This window comes from Urocitellus parryii, chromosome 5 (genome assembly GCF_045843805.1).
Source record: "Urocitellus parryii isolate mUroPar1 chromosome 5, mUroPar1.hap1, whole genome shotgun sequence".
NCBI classification, from domain to species: domain Eukaryota; kingdom Metazoa; phylum Chordata; class Mammalia; order Rodentia; family Sciuridae; genus Urocitellus; species Urocitellus parryii.
The window spans coordinates 179,387,280-179,407,198 of NC_135535.1; the positions used below are offsets into that span (position 1 = coordinate 179,387,280).

Below are 19,919 nucleotides of genomic sequence, written 5' to 3' on the forward strand. Positions count from 1 at the left end.
ATTACCACCACCACAATTAACAAATATTGGAGAGGTGTGACAAAAAAGTACACCTTATAACTGTTGGTGGGAATGTGCATTCAGATAGTCATTATGTAAAAAAGTATGCAGTTCCCTGAAACATAAAGAGATCTTCCATATGATCTAAGTGTCCTGTTTCTTGACACATAGATGAAAGAAATGAAATCAACATACAACATAGATTCCTGCATGTTCAGGATAACTACAACACTATTCACAATAGCTAAGATATCATATTTATGTGCTTATCATCAGATGAGTGGATAAAGAAAATCTGTTATAAATACAACATTATGTATTTGTATTTAGTCATAACAAAAAGGAAATCTTGTCATTTGCTGCAAAGAAGAGAGAACTGGGGGAACTTATGGTAAGATATCAGAAACAGAAAGTCAAGTATTACATGGCGTCAAAACGAATGCGAGCCTGAAGGTAAAAGAGTGATTACTGGAGATAGGGTGGTGAAGAGGGTAGAGAGATGCAGCAGATGAATTTTAAACAGCATATGCTTCACATATATGTATAGATATCATAGGGACATTGTTGGGGTTTGAGTGTGCAGAGTTTAGCTCCCTCAGGCCTGACATATTGCAAGAGCTGTGGCTGTGATTTAGGTTAGCTGAGGCAAACCTCAGCTAGGAGGAGGAAAAGTTCTCTTCCCCTTATCGCAAGTCACAAGTTCTGCATGGTTTGGACAAGAGGAAGAAGCTTCCTGCATACTTGATCTGGGAACAGTACATTCTAAAGAAGCAAATACATCCTCAGGGGATTAGATAATGTCTACAAAGAACTTTGGGAGGGTACTTATCAAATGAACAGGAACAATCTAAATTTAGCTCTGTGTACCCGCTGAGGCATGATATTTGGGCAACGTGGGTGAAGTGTTACTGAAGAATTGCTTGCTTTGTTAGAAGAAAAATGTAAAAGGAACTTGCAAATAAACGTCAACATGCAGTTGCAATTGCTGCCTTGGCTCTGCATCCTCTGTGTCCTGGTTATTTCGCAACCCTTACCCAGGGACCCGAACGCTCTAGACATTCACAGGACATCATTAATATGAACTGATTACATGTCAATAAAAAATACAAGAGAAAAATTGTAAAATCAACAAATGAAAAAATGATGCAAAGAAAGTGTAGAGCATTGGGTAAGAGCAATGCTTTCAAATTATCCACTTCACCAGGCTCTGTGAATGTTCCAGTGGTCTAAGCTTTGAGAACAAAGGTATATTTTAGCTATGGAGTTAGAAGGTAATTAGGGAAGCCTGTGAATTTCTTTGTGTGTGTCATTCACTAGTAAAGTCTAATTCTCACTCTTTCCTCTTTTATTAATTGGAAGAGAAATTGAAAAACAGAGCAGTTGAAATCCAAGCTGAAAATCAGAGACACCGTAAAAACACTGCATGGGTTAGTAGAGAAGACAAGGAGAGGTAAGTGATTACCATATGCAAGATTAATGAGAATTTCCAGGAGATATGCAAATGAATGTAAACCCATTGATTATATAATCACTGCATATTGTAGGCACTGGCCTTGAAAGAAACCCTGAGAGAAGTCAGAAATCGAAAGTGACTGTACAACCACTGTCCAATTCAGTGAAAGAACATATCACTTTTGCTTCAGCTCCACAGGGTCTATGGCTGTGTCCAATGGACCACAGTGAAGGCTGTGGAGTGGGAAACTCACAAATGTGCCATGGAGAAACCCTGCTTTTTAACTCTTTAAGAAAAATGCATCTCTAAACTTTGTCTCTTCATGATGCAATGATTTGAAAACATCAATAAAGCTGGTCAGAGTAGGATTATACGACCTTTTACATCTACCATGCATGCCCACTCATGTCTGTGCACAGGCCAGCAAAGATAAACAAACTCTGACTCTCTGCTTAATACCATCACTCCTCTACATGAGTCTTGACAGAACCTATGATTATAAAGGCCTGGCTGTTGCTGAAATGTATTCACTAGACCCAGAAAAGAGCAGTCTGTTAAGAACAGTGATACCACAACACACTCACAGTTGGTTTTCCTCAACTCCTGCACAAGGCAGCGGGCTTCTTCTTGAACTCGGTCCTCAATGCTCCTCTTCCCCATCCCAAAATTCCTCAGAGTCATGACTGAGAAGCGTCTCATCACTTTCCATCTGTTTCCAGTAGTTAAAATGAGTCCTAAATGAAAGGGAGCAGAATCTAGAAGGGATATATATCCCTGGTAAGGTACAGGAAGTTGACGATTGGCAGCAACAGAGATGGCCAAGCTTGACCTGGCTTTCTCTTTTTCATGCTCCTCTTTCCCATGACCACTGCTCACCTACCTCACATGCATGCCCACTTACCAAGCCCTTTCCTACTTTTGTCACTCGCTGGGAAACTGCCTCTTCCAGAAAATACTTCTCCATGATCAACCAGGGCTTCCTTCACGGCTTCATAGCCATGCAACACCACAGTGGGCCTCGTACCCAAATACACAGTGAACACAGGGCCATAGGCTTTTGACAACTGGAAATGGAAAAGAAAAATGCAAAAATTAGCTGAGGAAGATCAGCATTTGATCTACATGTTTGGAATGATTCAGACTGTTACAGATTATGGGTATTTTTTATATTTTATTGTGCCATAGAATCTTCAAATATTTCTCAATTTTTCTCATATAATGTGATGGCCATTAAGCTGTCACATATGGATGGGCTGCAATGTGCTATACCTGGCTCAGGCAATGGATATCTGTGTTATGATTAATTCTCATATCAATGAATTTAGGGGACTTACTTGTTCTGTTTTACATTCAAAGGAAACAAAGTCAGAAAGTTACAAACTCATTTGCAGTGAACCATGTATAATAAACAGAAGACCCAAATGTGAACCTTTATTTTGTTAACTTCTCAAATTTGAACAATTTGTTAGTACCCAGTGCTTATGCACCTTTGCACCAACACCCAGAAAATTTTTTCTTTATTTTTTAAAGTGCCCCCAGATGATCTTAACACTCATAGGTTGAGGCCACAGATATCACTAACACAGCAAAAGAGTGAGTACCAGGGAGGAGGCAGCATCAGGCCATGTAGCATCTCATGGAAGAACAATTTCTCTCAACCAGCATTAATTCACAGGGTACAGACTGAAGTTTTATGCAAAACCCACAAGGATTCTGTTACCATCCAGTGGACCCTAAATGGTTAATTTCTTTCCTTCATTTTCTTATGCTGGTTCTCAGCCCATAGTCTTCTTTTTATTAAATACTTTATTGAGGTACAATTGAAAAATAATAAATATATATATATATATATATATATATATATATATATATATATATATATATACTTAGAGTATAAAACGTGCTATTTTGATTGATGTAGACATTGCAAATTGATTACCACAGCCAAGTTCATTAATATACATCACCTCAGTGTTAACATTGTCATGTGTGTGTGATGAATACACATTAGTAAACTTCAGGTGTAAGACACTTTATTTACTCTCATCACCATGCTGTGTCTTAGGTCTCCAGTGAATATTCACCAAGTAACTGAATGTTTATACCCTGGGACCAACATCTCACCTTTTCTCTCACATCACAGCTCTCAATAGCCATCATTCTAGTTTCTATTACTATGAGTTTGAGGCTTTTTGCTTTGCTTTGTAAGATTCCACAGGTAAGTGAGGTCATGGAGTGAAGGTCTTTTTGTGTGGCTATTTCCCTCATCATAAAGTCCTCCAGGCTCGTTCCAGGATATTATCAGTAGTAGGAGTTCGAATTTAGAACTCTGCACCACTTCCACGGCAAGAATTTACAATCTGTCAGCGCTCCTCAGAGGATCCCACCCTATACTGGAAGAATGGAAGCTGAGCACTACTACAACAAATGGGCTCCTAGCCACATTATCTGGCAGCTAGCTAGTGAGGAATGCAAATGTGCTTGCTTCACAATGCCCAAACCTTGACCCTAGGGTTACAAAGCAAAACATAAACATGAAAAATGAAAATCCGTTCCTACCAACAATTTAGACCATACTCATGAGAAGTTAGGGAGGGGGGAAACCTTTACTTCTCATGAGTATTTTTCCTTTGTTTACTCCATGTATACCCCATTGAAAATATATTGTTTGCTTTTTCTTAAAATTAAAGAACTCTAGAAAACTCAACACTAAAAAAAAAAAACAATTACCTCATTAATAAATGTGCAAAGGAACTGACAGGTACTTCACAGAAGAAATACAAATGCTCAACAAACATGTGAAAAAATATTCAACCTCTCCAGCCATTAGAGAAATTCAAATTAAAACTATACTGATATTCCTTATCACTCCAGTCAGAATGGCAATTAGTAAGAACACAAGTAACAATAAGTGTTGATGAGAATGTGGGGGAAATGTTTCCCTCATATGTTGGTGTATGTACAGCAAATTGGTACAACCACTCTGGAAAGCAGTTTTCCTTAGAAAACTTGGAATGGATTCACCATTTAACCCAGGTATCCTGCTCCTCAGTTTATACCTAAAACACTTAAAATAAACATGCTGTAGTGACACAGCCACATCAATGTTTATAGTAGCTCACTTCACATAGTCAAGCTATGGAACCAACCTAGGTGTCCTTTAACAGATCACTAAATAAAGAAAATGTGGTATGTATTGTCGCGACCCCTTGCCCGCAAGGAAGACGCAACTCGGGAATCTTCTCTCAGCAGTTTATTCAGGTCCCTGATACTTTTTCTTCTCTCCCCCGGATGCCCCTCCCAGCCTTAATAAATCACCTCAAGCCCCAATGCGAAGCTGCCACGTGGACTTTTCTCACAGGGTGCCAAGTCACAGCGTGCCAACTCATTCTGATAAGGAGTTGTTTGTCACAGACTACAGGGGAAACCAGCGCCATCTTGTAATGGCGGCCACAGTTCACAGAAACGGCTCACCACAGTTCCCCCTTTTTTGTTTTTGTATGACAATACAGGCGAGAGTAGAGGTCCTATCCCACTGTGCAGAAGTGGCTGCATAGTATGGCCCAGCCCTAAGGAGGGCCCTTCCCCAGATCCGAGGCCATATCAGCCGACGCCTTTTTTCGTGGGGCGGGGCGTGGATAAGGTGGGGTAAGGAAGGACGTCAAACCCGCATGCAATAGGACATGCTCTCCTTGAGGTCCACTTCAAGGATCACTCAAGTGCAGTGCCTTGCCTCGCATCCTGTACCGTGACGATGGTGGATGGAGGGGGATAGCTGAGGCTGAACTGTGGCTGTGTACAATGACAAACAAGTTGACAGCACCCTGAAAGAAAGGCACGGACTTTAAAGCGATAGAGAAGCACTAGTGTGGAAACCCATCTGCGTGCAATGGCAGCAAGACCGGCAGAGTGCAAGGGCTTTCCAACACTAAGAGAATAGCGAGGAAAGACATGTCGATCCCAGTGCAATGTTATAATAACTTGGGGTGCAACGACCATGTCAAAGATTTACTGTTTAAGATGCGCAAGCCAGACTTGAGGTGAATTGCCATTTTCTAAAGCTGCAAGAGCTTGTATGATCATAGCCTTATGGTGAGCATTGCGGGCCTTGAGGCGACAGAGAAACCATAAACAGAGAAACATACCAAAGCAACACATTGCACCAAAAATGCCTATTCCCACCCACTCCTTAAAAAAGGAAAAAGCAGAAGAAATCCAACAGGTGAATTGTCCCAAAGTCACTGGTACGACAAGGGTGTTGTTCAAAACAGCTATCTGAGTTAGTTGAGACTGGATCAAGTTTTCTGCTTCCATGGACCAGGTTCTGGATAGATACTCTCCGATGATGCATGAGGCATTTCTGGAATCATAAAATCTGACAGAGGTTATACATAAATGTGCTCGTTGATCAATACAAGCCAAATGTACTAGGTCAGACAATTCCTCAACTTGAGCTTGAAGCAGATCTATCCTTTGATTAGCAGCCAAAATCCCAGATAAAATGTGTTGATTAATTCTACTTTGAGATTTAGAAATTACTTGATTGTATTTTTACTTAAAAGCAAATTTATACTAAACACATTTATCTCAAATATCTGTAACTGAAAAAACAGAGTATCTGATAAATGTAAATATAAAACTTAAATTATAGGTTTTCTGTTGAAGAAAAACAATTAGGCAAATATATATTAACTAATCAATTAGGCATGTGCTAATTAATTTATAGATTAACAAATATAGGTTATCTAAATATCTAAAATATATATATAAAGAATAAGAACATAACTTATAATTGTATTAACTTTATGTAACCACGTGGTCTTAAAATATTTGGATCCATTTAAATTTATTTTTAGCTAGGAGTGCACTCTTCTATGTGACGTCACTTGATGTAACTGAAATAAGATCCTTGAGTATACATTTTTATTTTTATAGTTAGCAATGAAAATAAGGATTTTTTGGTCATCACAGGAACTTTGCCGGCTTGTTCCTGTGGCGAGCAAATGCATCCTCATAACCTTCAAAATTAAAAGTAAAATATAAAGAAGCATATTTGATATCTCTCATCAATAGATCATTATTTAGTAACACAACTATAGAGAAAAAGTCAGGTTATTTAACTTAGAACTAGCTTAAATTTAGGACTGTAACATAGAAACCTGTGGAATTAAATTTTGTCTGAAAAAGATATCTTTCATTAGCATTTACAGGTAGGCATTTTGTTGTAAAAAAAAATACAGGCTCTGAGCAGCTCCGGTAGAAACCTGAAACACAGCAGTACAGGTTAGTGGCTGGAAAGCGGGACCAGAAGTCCTGTCTGAGTGACTGTGGAAGAACCAATCAGAAGCCCGCAAAAGTGTGGGAGGTGGGACCAGGAAGCAGCTATGCCGGCCAGGCACCCCATGGTTACCATGGTGATGCAAACAACATGGAGTCTGGTGCCCATTTTCAGGGCAAAAGTTCTCCAAGTTTTCTTAGCCGATTGTATTTTGTTTGATTTTGTCTGCGTTTTCCCCCGCCTGGCCAAGATCTTACTGCGGTAGCAGCTTGTTCTGTCTCTGCGACCTGCGGTTGCAGTTGTACATCCTGTACTTCCTGGCATTCCCCTAGGGAGTCTACAGATAGAAAGGGGTTGGTCCGTGGGAGGTGACGAAGTCGCCCACTCCCCGGGGTACCATTCCGTCCCTGGATTGCCCCATACACCTAGGCTTCTGGGGCCCGGGCCGGGCCCCTGTTTCCGTTTTGAGGGCAGCGGCCAGAACCTGTCCTGTAATATGAGCTCCATCAATATCCTTACAAGCTCGAATCATGTCATCAACACTCTTTGCTCTGGTAGATTTAATGGCATTTTGGCAATAGGAATTTGCATATTTAAGAGCCAATTGCTTAATGACCGGCATGGCTTGTTCCAAGTTAGGGAATATTTTTTCTGCTACCTGTATCAATCAGGCAAGGAAGTCAGAATAAGGCTCAGAGGGTCCTTGAGCAATTTTTGAAATTTTTGTTTTAGCATTTGAAATAGGTAGAGCCTTCCGAGCCTGAATGGCTGCTGTAGCTATCTGAGCATAGACCCCAGGATTATAATTAATTTGTTGATTTATGATAGCATATAGTCCCAAGCCTGTTAACATTTCAAGGTTATGCCGTGGGAAGCCGGCGTCCTGATTGACTCGGGCTAGCTCGCGACACCTCTCTTGATTTTCACTTTTCCACAACAAAAAATCCCCTCCGGACAACACAGCCATGCAAAGCTGTTGCCAGTCACTAGGTGTCGGCTGATTGGCAGGGGTCTGTAATTAGTAACTGCCTCCTTTAGTTGTTTAATATCCTTAAAGGCTAAAGGAACATGTATTCTGGCCGGCTGTCCATCGGCATCCAAGTTTTCAATTACTGGGAAGTTTGGGCCGTCTTAGGCTGCCACTGAACACCCCCCAGCCTTCTGGGGTTGTCCTTGTCCCAATCGGGGTTATAAGGAGGGAGCGTGACAGCGATCGGGGCTGTAGGTGCTTTAAATCTTGACTTTTACAATCGACCCTCCAGTTCCTCTATCTCCCTTTCCAATTCTTCCTCCTGCCAGCTGTTACCATGGAGCCCAGTTAGTAACTCCCTTATCTTAGAAATGTAGTCAGCACTGTGAAGCCCAGCTCAAGGCCAGAGGCCTTGTTACATATTTTTGTGAAAAACTAGTAAGGGAGTGTCCCGTGCCTGGAATGCTGATTTTTTCAGACAGTAGCCAAATAAAACAGGGCAACATGAAAATAGGAAGTTTTATCTATATTGAACTTTTTTGTAGAGATTCTTTTGCTGAAAGTCCTAAAATAAGCCATGGTGAATATTCTGGAGAAGGTCAATTAAGATTTTTCTGTGGGCCTGATAGGGAGGGGGAAGATGAGAAGGCGGGGTTGAGAGCGGCTAGGGTGGATCTAATTCCTCAGAACTGTCCGAGCTACTTGTGTCCTTGGGAGTTTTTAACTCAGTCAAGTCCGGATAGAGCCTTCTCCTCTGTTTAACATTAGACTCCCTTATCTGTTCACCACTCTTACTCCTAAGACTTTCTGCTACCTCGCTATGTGACCCCTCTGATTTTTCTTCATGCAATTGCTCAAGAACAGCCTGGCCCTCGCTCACAGCTTTCTGGCATTTACCATCCATTATACACCCCCTCACTAATTTCCAAAGCGGAATGGTACCGCCCCTGTGTCCAGCAATCCCACAATAGATTTACCTTCTATGCTTAACTCCAAAGTGGGGCGATTGCTCATATTCAGTGACAAATAGGCACAATTTCCTCCGGTGGCACCAATCTCATCTCCCGTCCGTGACCTTGAGTCAGAAGGGAAGTGGGTATGCAAGCTAGGCAAAATTAGTAATTGAGCAATCCGATCCCCTGGAGAGATAGACACAATGCCCCTTGGAGCTTCCACCATAACCTTTACTGTCCCTACAGCATCAGGGCTGATGACTCCAGGGAAAACATGAAGACCTTGCAAGATAGAGGATGCACGTCCAATTAGCAAACCTACAGTGCCAGGTGGTAAAGGCCCTTTAAACTCAGTTTCCACCAATTGGACTCCCATCTTAGGTGTTAATACGAGTCTGGAGGTGGAACAGAGGTCCAATCCTGCGGCGCCTGTAGTGGCTCTCCGCGTTTCATGGGATGGCGTAGAGACGGCCATGTCTCGGGTGCGGGTGTGACATTCTCCATTGCCCCATATATTTGTGGGCCCTGGGGTCGGGGGCCCCGTTGGCCGTTTTTTGGCCCAGCTGAAACAGGCTGTCCATGGATGTCTCTCACTGATTGACACTCTCTTGCCCAATGTTTCCCCTTTTTGCATCTTGGACACAACCCCGGTAGACGAAGGCCATTGGAAGGGCCACCGTAAGGAGGTCCAGTAAAACTGTCTTTTTTGGGACATTCCCGTCTGAAATGACCAGATTGACCACAATGGAAGCATGTTCTGGCACCAGGACCGCCCCCTTTGGCAATCCGAAGGATAGCAGCTGCAAGGCCTGAATTAGTTAAAGGTCCTCCAATCTCTCTACACACCTTCATCCATGCTTCTATGCCCTTGTTTTTATAAGGAGTGATTGCTGCTTTACATTCCTTGGTGCATTGCTCAAAAACCAATTGCTTGATAAGGGGCATGGCTCTATCAGGATCCCCAAAAATCTTTTCAGCGGCATCTACCATCCTAGCAACAAAATCTGAAAAGGGTTCTGTAGGGCCTTGTAGAATCTTAGTCAAATTACCAGATACCTCTCCTCTATTTGGAAGTGATTTCCATGCCCGAATGCAAATGCTGTTAATTTGGTCATATACCTCAAGAGGAAATCCTGTCTGTTGATTAGCAAATCTCCCCTGCCCCAAAAGCATGTCCTTATCCCAAGCGGGGTGTCCCGCCGCATGGTTTTGGGCGGCCTGCTCTATTGCGCCCTCTAGCATAAATGCTCTCCAGTCCAAATATTTACCCGGGGAAACACAAGCCCGAACAAGGCTAGCCCAGTCAGAGGGAGTCATGCAGTATCTAGACAAACCCTCCACCTGAGTTAGTGTGAAGGCGGCATCCACCCCATAAGTGCGCACGGACTCCGCCAGGGTCTTCACAATTTTGAAATCTAAGGGTTCATGGAATCTTCCCCTATTGTCATCCTGAAAAACTGGATAAGCAAGACCCATCTCAGCATTAACTGCCCTCCATGTTTGGGCATGGAAAGCTCTCCCCGAAACACCCCCACCATACGGCGGTGGATCGGGAGGATCATTTTTCTTGAGCCCCTGTTTATTTCTGTTCCCTTCTCCCATGCCTACACTCCCTAGCTGACAAGACAGCCTCCCAAGCTCCTCCTCCTCATCCTCCTCTTTCTCTGACCCACTTTCGCATGGGGGTGTGCGCAGCGCACTGAGATCTGGATACAATCGTCTCCTCCCCTGTTTCACATTCCGTACATTCCCATCCTTCTGAGATATCTCACTTCTTGCCGGAGACAGCCGCCTCCTCCCCTGTTTCATACTCCGCACACTCCCATCCTCCTGAAATACCTCACTTTCTGCCGTTTCTGACTTCTCCTCATGTAATTGCTCTAAAACTTCCTGTCCTTTAGTAAGTGCGTCCTGACATCTGCCATCTGTGAGGCAACTACGGACCATCTTCCAAAGGGGTATCACCCCACCCTCTAACATGCCCTGCTCAGAAGCAAAGTCAAGGTCTTTGCCTAATTTATCCCAGCTAGGTATAGTAAGGCTGCCCGAGAATGCAAACCACGGCGCAGCAATATCTGTCTTCTGTAAAAATCTCTCTAAAGTACTACGTTTCACTTCCAGGCCCTTGGAACGTAACAGGTCATCTAGGGCCAGGAGGAGCGGACTTGAAGGCGCGGCACCCATGACACAACAACAAAAGACGCACAAAAAACAACAAGCGATATCACAAAAAACAAAAACGAGATGACACAACAAAAGAAACACAGAAAACAAAAGTGAAAGTACACAGTGCAGCTGCAATAAACATGAGGCTCTCTCTTTCTTTGTAGAGGAGCTGACCCCGCTTTGGACGCGGATCCCACGTATTGGGACTATCCCTGCTTTCATAGCAGATCCCACTCACCTGGGACTAACCGGTGCACCACCCCTGACTGACTGAAAGTTCTGGTCCCCGGGTCTCGGCACCACTTGTCGCGACCCCTTGCCCGCAAGGAAGACGCAACTCGGGAATCTTCTCTCAGCAGTTTATTCAGGTCCCTGATACTTTTTCTTCTCTCCCCCGGATGCCCCTCCCAGCCTTAATAAATCACCTCAAGCCCCAATGCGAAGCTGCCACGTGGACTTTTCTCACAGGGTGCCAAGTCACAGCGTGCCAACTCATTCTGATAAGGAGTTGTTTGTCACAGACTACAGGGGAAACCAGCGCCATCTTGTAATGGCGGCCACAGTTCACAGAAACGGCTCACCACAATGTATATAGAATGATTAGAATATTAATCATCCATAAAGAAGAATGACATTATGGCATATGCCACTAAATGGCTGGAACTGGAAAATATCATGCTAAGTGAAATCAGCCAGTTCCAAAAAACCAAAGGCCAAATGTTCTCTCTGCTATGTGGATGCTAAACCACAACAAGAAAGGGTAGTGTTATGCTTTGAATATGGCATCTCCCCCAAGTGAAATAATGCAAGAAGGTTCAGAGGAGAAATTATTTAATAATGATTTAACCCAATGAGTGGATTAATCCCTGATGGAATTAACTGAGTGATAACTAGAGGCAGGTGGGGTGTGGCTGGAGGAGGTGTTCATCCGGGGTATAGCTATGGGGTATATACTTTGTATATGGAGCTGGAGTCTCTCTCTCTGCTTCTTAATATGAGCTGCTTCCCTCTGCTGCACTCTCCCATCATGATGTTCAGCTTCACCTCATGCCCTGAGGAAAGGAGCCAGACTTGTATGGACTAAGACCTCTGAAGCCGTGAGCCCTCAAATAAACTCTTCCTAAATACAGTCGCTCTGGTCAGATCCTTTAGTCACAGCAGTGAAAACGCTTACTAAAACAGGCAGGGAGGGGAAGAATAGAAGTTCACTGGATTAGACAAAAAGGAATGAAGGGAAAGGAGGGGGTAGGGAAGTAGAAGAGACTGTAGAATGAATCAGACATGACTTTCCTTTGCTCATAAATGTATACACAAGTTGCCATCTCAGGTCGCATCCACCTCAGAATGGGGACACCAGACAGGGCCTGGAGATACATTGTCAGGGTATCTGCAGGTCTGGTTGTACCTGAGATCTTTCTGCTGGGAATGCTAGTGGCCACCATCTGGCTGCCTCTCTGCGGGGGTTTCTCCTTTGTGTGGCTACCTCCCTGGTGGTCTCCCTGCGGGTTGAAATGGCATTGAGATCTTGTGACTGCAACAATCTGGGCCTGGGTAAACTGAAGCCCAGGTCTATCAAATTGTAGCTGGGCTTGCTTGGGTCAGGCTGGATCTAGCAAGCCTGTGGAATGCCAGAGACTAGGGGCAGTGCCCCAGGGAAATCTCAGGTTGAAGAAATTAGAGACAACAAGGCTCTCTACATCTCCGGGAGTCCTGAGGTGCATGGGGACAGAGTGGGTCAGCTACAATGGGTGGGAAGACTGGAAGAGGATGTGAGGGCATCTTGCTATCAGCTCACCCACCCAACAAGTCTGGTACTCACCAGACTGGAGCTACCATCAAACTTCAGACAACTCCACGTGTCAGCAGAGGAGGGAAGCTGATAAAATTTTTGAAAGCCCATGGAAACGATCGTTCAACTTTCTATTGAGACCTCTTTTTTTTTCCTTTTGCCTCCTCTCTCACATCTCTACCATCTTTGAATCCAAATATTATTCATGCATCAATATATTGAGGAATGGGATATCTAAATTGTATATTACAGTTTTTTTGTGATCCTTATATTTTTACAGTTTTAGAAAATCTGTATATATTTTTTCTCTCTGTCTCCCTGGATTCTCTGTCACACTTCTCTCATACAAACAGCCCATCACTATTAATTCCTTCCTCAATCTTACTATAAATTTTTGCTTTTAACTTCTTTCCTTCTCCATCATAAATATCACATCTTGCACTACTTCTGTTCCCTCATTGTCCATCATTAGAAACAAAACTTACTGTTTATATTGTAGACAATAATTTAACAAATCATTTCTGCTTATTGTGACAAAATGTAGATGCCTTAATAGGAGCTATTTGGTTTAAAGGTATATCTTATTTGCATTGGGTGTTGTTAATATTCATCTCCCCCTGTAAAGTGAGGTACTGGAAACCTTCAGGGGCACTATAAGACTACAAAACTGTGCTGCCTCAGGTGTATACAACTAGGTGGGAAGACACACAAACAACATGGAAAACAAACAAACCAAGATGTTCCAACAATAGAATCTGTAGACAACACAGAAAATTCCGAGAAGGAATTTAGAATGTATATAGTTAAGCTGATCAATGAAGTAAAGGATAGTATAAGAAGTGAAATCAAAGACAAAACACAGGAAGTGAAAGATTCATTCAACAAAAGAGATTGGAAAAAAAGCAGAAATCCTCAAAATAAAGAAAAAAAGCAAATTAATATTTCAATGAAAAGTATTACTGACAGACTAGACCACTTAGAAGACAGAACCTCAGGCAAAAAAAGACAAAATATACACTCTTGAAAATAAAATCAACCACACAGAGAAGATGGTAAGAAACCATAAACACAACTTCCAAGAAATATGGGATAATAATGAAAAGATCAAATTTAAGATCTATCACAATAGATGAAGACATGGAGATACAAACAAAAGGAATGCACAATTTATTCAAAGACATAATATCAGAAAATTTTCCAAGTCTAAAGAATGAAATGGACCCCAAATGTACAAAATTACATAGACCCACACCAAGGCCCATTATAATGAGACTGACTAGCATACAGAATAAGGAGAGAATTTTAAAGGCTGCAAGAGAAAAAAAGGTTTAATTGCATATGGGGGGAAACAATTCATATTTCAGCTGATTCCTCAACCCAGAGCCTCAATGCAAGGTCCTGGAATAACATGTACCAATTTCTAAAATAAAATGATGCCAACCAAGAATTTTATATCTAGCAAAATTAAACTTCAGACTTGAAGATGAAATAAAAACCTTTCGTGATAAGCAAAAGTTAAAACACTTTACAACTAAAAAGCCTGCACTATAGAACATTCTTGGCAAAATATTGCACAAAGAGGAAATGAAAACCAGCAAAGGGAGGAGCTGCACTAAAGGAAAGATCAAAGGAGAAACTAGGTCGAGTTTTAAAAACAAAAATAAGCCAAAATGACATGGATTACAAATCATATCTCAGTAATAACCCTGAATGTTAATGGCCTAAAGTTATCCATCAAAAGACATAGACTGGCAGATTGAGCTTTTTAAAAAGACCAAAGAATATGTTGTCTTCAAGAGACTCGCCTCCTAGGAAAAGACATCAGACTGAAGGTGACAGGATGGGAAAAACATATAACTCACATGGACTTCGTAAACAAGGAGGGATTTCCATCCTCATATCAGACAAAGTGGACTTGGTGCGTGGGCTCCAGCGAGGAGGTCCATGGAACAAGGTAGAGGAGAGTGTGGCTGTGGAGTCACTGATCCAGGCCTCGGGAGACCAAGCAGGAAGCAGGTCTGATTTTATTGCACAGTTACCATGTATATATACTCAGGCAGTAGCTAAGCTGATTACAGGCAGCCACCAATACAATTTCTTGCTAACTGTCCTTGTAGCAACCAATCGAGGAGTGGGCCATGGAGCAAGCACAGGGACTGCAACACACAGCCTCATGCCCAGGGCTGTGCCTACGATATAAGCGGTTTGCCGTTCACCCACCCAATGACACAAAAAAGAAAACATACAGAAACACCCATATACACTCAGTTATCTCATACTAGACAAGGGCACCAAAAACATACATTGGAGAAAAGATAAACAAACAGTACTTGGAAACCTGGAAATGCATATGTAGCAAAATAAAATTAAACCTCTTATTCTCACTCTAATAAAAACCAAGTCAAAATGGGTCAAAAACTTAGGCACTAGAATAGAGACCCTGCACCTAATAGAAGAAAAAGCAGGCCCAAATCTTCATGTCGGCTTAGGATCTGACTTGATGCCCACCAACAGATGAATAGATAAAAAAAAATATGGTACATATACACAATAGAATATTACTCTACCTTAAAGAAAAAGGAAATTATGGCATTTGCAGGTAAATGGGATGGAAGTATAGAACATCATGCTAAGCAAAGTAAGCCAATCCCAAATTATCAAAGGTCAAATGTTTTCTCTGATAAGCAGATGCTGATCCACAGTGGGGGCTAAGGAGGAGGGAAAAATTAAGAAATTTGGATTGCACAGAGAGGAGTGAGTGGGGCTTCGGGGATGGGAAGAATAGTAGAATGAGACAGACATTATTACCCTATAAACATTCATGATTATGCTATTGGTGTGACTGTGCACTATGTATAACCAGATAGACGAGAATTTGTGCTCCATCTGTGTACAATATGTCAAAATACATTCTACTGTCGTGTATTACTAATTAGAACAAATTTTGTAAAATGGAAGGGAGACCAGTGGAATAAAATAAAAGCATCAGGGGTAGGGAGGGGAGGAAAAGGGGAGGTAATTGGAATAAAATTAATCAAAAATACCATTTTATTGGGGCTGGGGATGTGGCCCAAGTGGTAGCGTGCTCACCTGGCATGTGTGCAGCCCAGGTTCGATCCTCAGCACCACATACAAACAAAGATGTTGTGTCCACCGAAAACTAAAAATTAAATGTTAAAATTCTCTCTCTCTCTTTAAAAAAATACCATTTTATTATGTGCACATATGAATATATTATAACAAATTCAACTGTTGTGTATAATTTTAATGTGTCAATAAAAATAATGAATAAAATAAATAAAAAATTTTAAAAATTAATACACAATCAGTGTAACTCCACATAATGTACAACCATAAAAATAGAATCCTAATTGGAATGATGGGATACATTCCATGTATATATAGAAAGTCATGTGTATTTAAAAAAAAAGGACTTAAATTTTTTTTTCAAATTTCATTTCATTTTATTTTATTATTTTTTTTTACTTCTTTTCATTTTGTAAAATTTGGGTATGTGTGTTTGTGTAGACATGTGTGTTCTCGCAGCAAAAATAGGTTCAATATATGTATATATTCATATATTTTGCTGTCTCTTTAACTGCTTTCTTCTGCATCTGTTTATTAAATAGCCTTGGTTTCACATAGGAGGGATATATTCTTACATGAGTTTGAACTGTTTTGATCTTACATTTGCTTGTTTGCTATACCTTAGTTTTTGTCCCTCTTAATGCCCCTTCTTCACTCTTTTCTCCCAAAAGCCCTTTCCCAAAATATTTCCTATTCCAGCTTCCTCTTTTTTTAATTGTAAACTACTTATACTTAATTTTTTTATTTATCTTTCTTTATAATCAACACTTGTGATCCATCTTCTGCATCTCCTGTCTTCACTTTTTAAAACATTTCAAACTTTTTCTTGCCTTTCTACTCTATTTTCTCTTGACATAACAAATTGTAATTTCATTAAATATAGAATTATATAGTTAATGTAGTTTGTACCTCATGCATCTTGTCAAGATTATCAACACAGCTGGCAACACATTTTTCCAGAGAAAAGTGATAATGACTGATGTTGTTCACATTTTTAAAAAAATATATTTTTTAATTGTAGATGAACAGACACTATATTTATTTTTATGCGGTCCTGAGAATTGAACCCAGTGCCTCACACATGTGCTGCAAGTGCTTTACCACTGAGCCCCAGCCCCAGACCCTTGTTCACACTTTTTATTGTTGATCCCTCCAATCCTCTATAGGTGGCAATTAGTGTTACAGATATCAAAATAGATACTGCACATTCGTCTTGAGGCTGTACATTTATTGGTAACAATAGTGCAATTCCTGGCTGACTACTTCCTCTAAGTGGGGTTGAAAAGTGAGTGGGTCATATCAGGTTCACAGAGTAGACATCCTGCTCCCAAGCAATACACACAACTCAGCCCCGTAACAATGGATCTCACCCCACACTTGTAGTCCCACCTCCGTCTCAACATTACTTCAAAACATAAAATTAAGGAGAAAAAATCTCAAACTTACAACCAGGTCAAAGGAGAATCAACCAAAGGGGGACCTCAGGTCACACCTCTGGACCTACTCATATATCAAAAACAGAAAAAATAACCCCAAAACAAAAGAGATAACTACACACACAAAAGGACGTAGGTGTAAAATAGAAAGTAGAATCCATTTCCATTGAAGTGCAATTTCATGAATTCTGAAAAATTGAGAAACCAAATGAATAAATCTTCCCTCGTAATTCACCATCGCCCCTGTAAAAGATTTCACAGATTGAAAAGTGTGTGAAATTCTAGAGAAAAGTGATAGAAAATTGATTATTAAAATGTTCAGTAAACTAAAGGAAGACCTAAGGAATGAATTAAAAGAGACAATTTTGATAAAGAAATAGCAATATTGAAAAGAAACTAGTCAAAACTGCTGGAAATGAAAGACACCCTGAAAGTAATAAAACTTCACTCAAAGAATCACAAGCAGATTAGATTGTGCAGAAAACAGAAAATCATAGCAAATAATGATGAAAAAATGAAGAGCAGGGCTACTCCAGACTTTTGCCATTTAAATATTGCCATCAAAATATTAAATATAATTTTTTTAATCCCAGATGCATTGTTTCATTACACTACCTGTAACAATGAAAGACTATTAAAAAATGAAAACCTCAATGTCCAAAGAGTATTTTCTGTGAAACAATCTCTTTTAATAATTTGCCTTGTGCATATATTTAATTAAAAATAAAGAATTAATATAAATAAATTAAATAAAATAAAGGATTAATATATTCACTAAATAAATAAAATAAAATAAAGGATTAATATATTCACCACTGGAGGAGCATCAACAGACTTACATTAGTTAAGGATTTGCTGATGTTTTTAGCATCTATCTGCAGGATATTCCCAAGAATTGGGAGAGGCATGGGTCCTGGTGGGAGTCTTCCCTTCCCAGATCTCTGTCTCCATAGTGAGAGGAGAAGAATACAGGAGAGACTGATCACCAGGACTACAACTGGATCCATTGAAGCCTTCCTCTTTTACTTAGTCAACTGTGAACTTGCAATCAATGTAAAGCTTTTATAGTTCATTCTGTTATAGTGCACTATCAGATTGTGTCCTATTGACATAAAGTGCCGAGCCAATCAACTAGGTAAGTTCTAATTCCTTCTGAGTGTACTTTAATCACCTGATGAGGTTAAACAAACTGTTATTTAATCTTGCTCTCCTTTCCAAATCTCTGTCCATGACAATCTAGTTCAGGCACTCTGAGATCACAGGAATAGATATTTTAAAACAAAGAAGCAAACAAACAAACACACAAGCACACATCCTCTGCTGGTACCAATGTGCAGCTAAGAATAAGAAAAAAAAAATGAAGCATTTGATCCCCAACATTACTCAACATGCTGGATTCTCAGACTGATCAGTGTATCTCTGACTTTTATATTGAAATATTGAACATGTAATACTTCATTAAAAAATATGATAGTTTGTCTTTGAAAATCAAGTCTTTTCAACATTTTAAAGGGCTGGACTAACATCACAAGTGCCTATGCATAAATTAGGAAGTACAACTTAAACATTTTAAAATACCAAACATATATCAACATGTAACTAAGTAAATGTACAAAGCATTTGCTATTTAGTACCCCCAAATCCCCAAATCCTGCAGAGCAGAGGGCAGATATTGTTATTTTTTATTTGAAAATGAGGAAACAGAGATTCTCTGAGCATGGGAGACCTTCATTAGAACTGGAACTTGAATGAGCTCTGATGCCCATAACGGTGTGCTATGAATTATAACAAAGAGGCCTCCGAAGCCACCTTAGAAAAGTAAAGCAAATACTACACTGTCTCGGTTCATAGACCATCAAATTTCCCCTCAAATCAATACCCATTATTTCACTGCAAGGATAACTGGGTCATTCATTGATTCTACAAAAGGAAGAGGGACAAAAGGCCTTCTCCCCACTCCATCAAGTATAGAGGTGAAACTTATTCAGCAGAACTGTGGAAGAGACAATCTCAGAGAATTGTAAACTATGGCTCTGCCAATCTCTCACCTCTTCTAGATGGGACTACATCTATTGCTCTTTAGCATGTCCTTGTCAGAGGTAATGGAATGAAAAATATTGGACCTTAAGCAATAATATTAGTAACAGAAAATAGGCATATGATTTAGAGGTAAATAGAACACAGCAAGTATACCAAACAGATTCCCAGCACAGAAGAACAATATGCAAATTGGAATATGAGACTTTATTTGGTAGTATGGAATTGAACATTACTGGATTGATGTTCACTAATGGTAGTGCTGTACAAAGGTGCAACCTATAAAGATACATTGTATTTGTTTTAAATTGGCAAGCATTGTTGTTTACAATCAATTTAGTAAGAAAATTGCTGTCAAGACCCCACTTACAAAATGTTTAATGCTCATGTGTACTGGTATTCTTAAAATTAACATGCAATTTCCTACATATATTACTTTTTATTTTTTTAATTATCTTTAGTTAAAGTAAAATTATTCCCATTTTAAAAATGAGGAATCTGGGTCTTAGAGAGGCAATGCCTTAGTCGAGGGCACACAGATGGTATGAGGTAAAACTGCGGCTGAAACTCATATGCATTGAGTCTCAAATTTTTCCCTAAATCAAAACATACAGTCCAAGCAAGTGCAATATTTTTTGAGTATATTATTTAACAGTCTTCCATGATTATACTAACCAGTGACATGTGAAATAGTGACTGACTTAATAATTGCAACATTCATTGGCTAAAGTAGTCAGTCATAAAACTTTT

General features: G+C 40.3%; 1 protein-coding gene across 1 annotated transcript in view; it reads right to left on the reverse strand.

Annotated features, from left to right (window-relative positions):
- The window catches only part of LOC113177714 (cytochrome P450 2C18-like), a 45,553-nt gene extending 27,408 nt beyond the window's left edge, over nucleotides 1-18,145 (reverse strand). The window contains 3 exon segments of the mRNA XM_077798771.1: nucleotides 2,038-2,187; nucleotides 2,355-2,517; nucleotides 17,972-18,145. Of these exon segments, the coding sequence (XP_077654897.1) occupies nucleotides 2,038-2,187; nucleotides 2,355-2,517; nucleotides 17,972-18,139 (481 nt within the window). The 5' untranslated portion in view covers nucleotides 18,140-18,145.
- Between the last annotated feature and the right edge of the window lie 1,774 nt (nucleotides 18,146-19,919).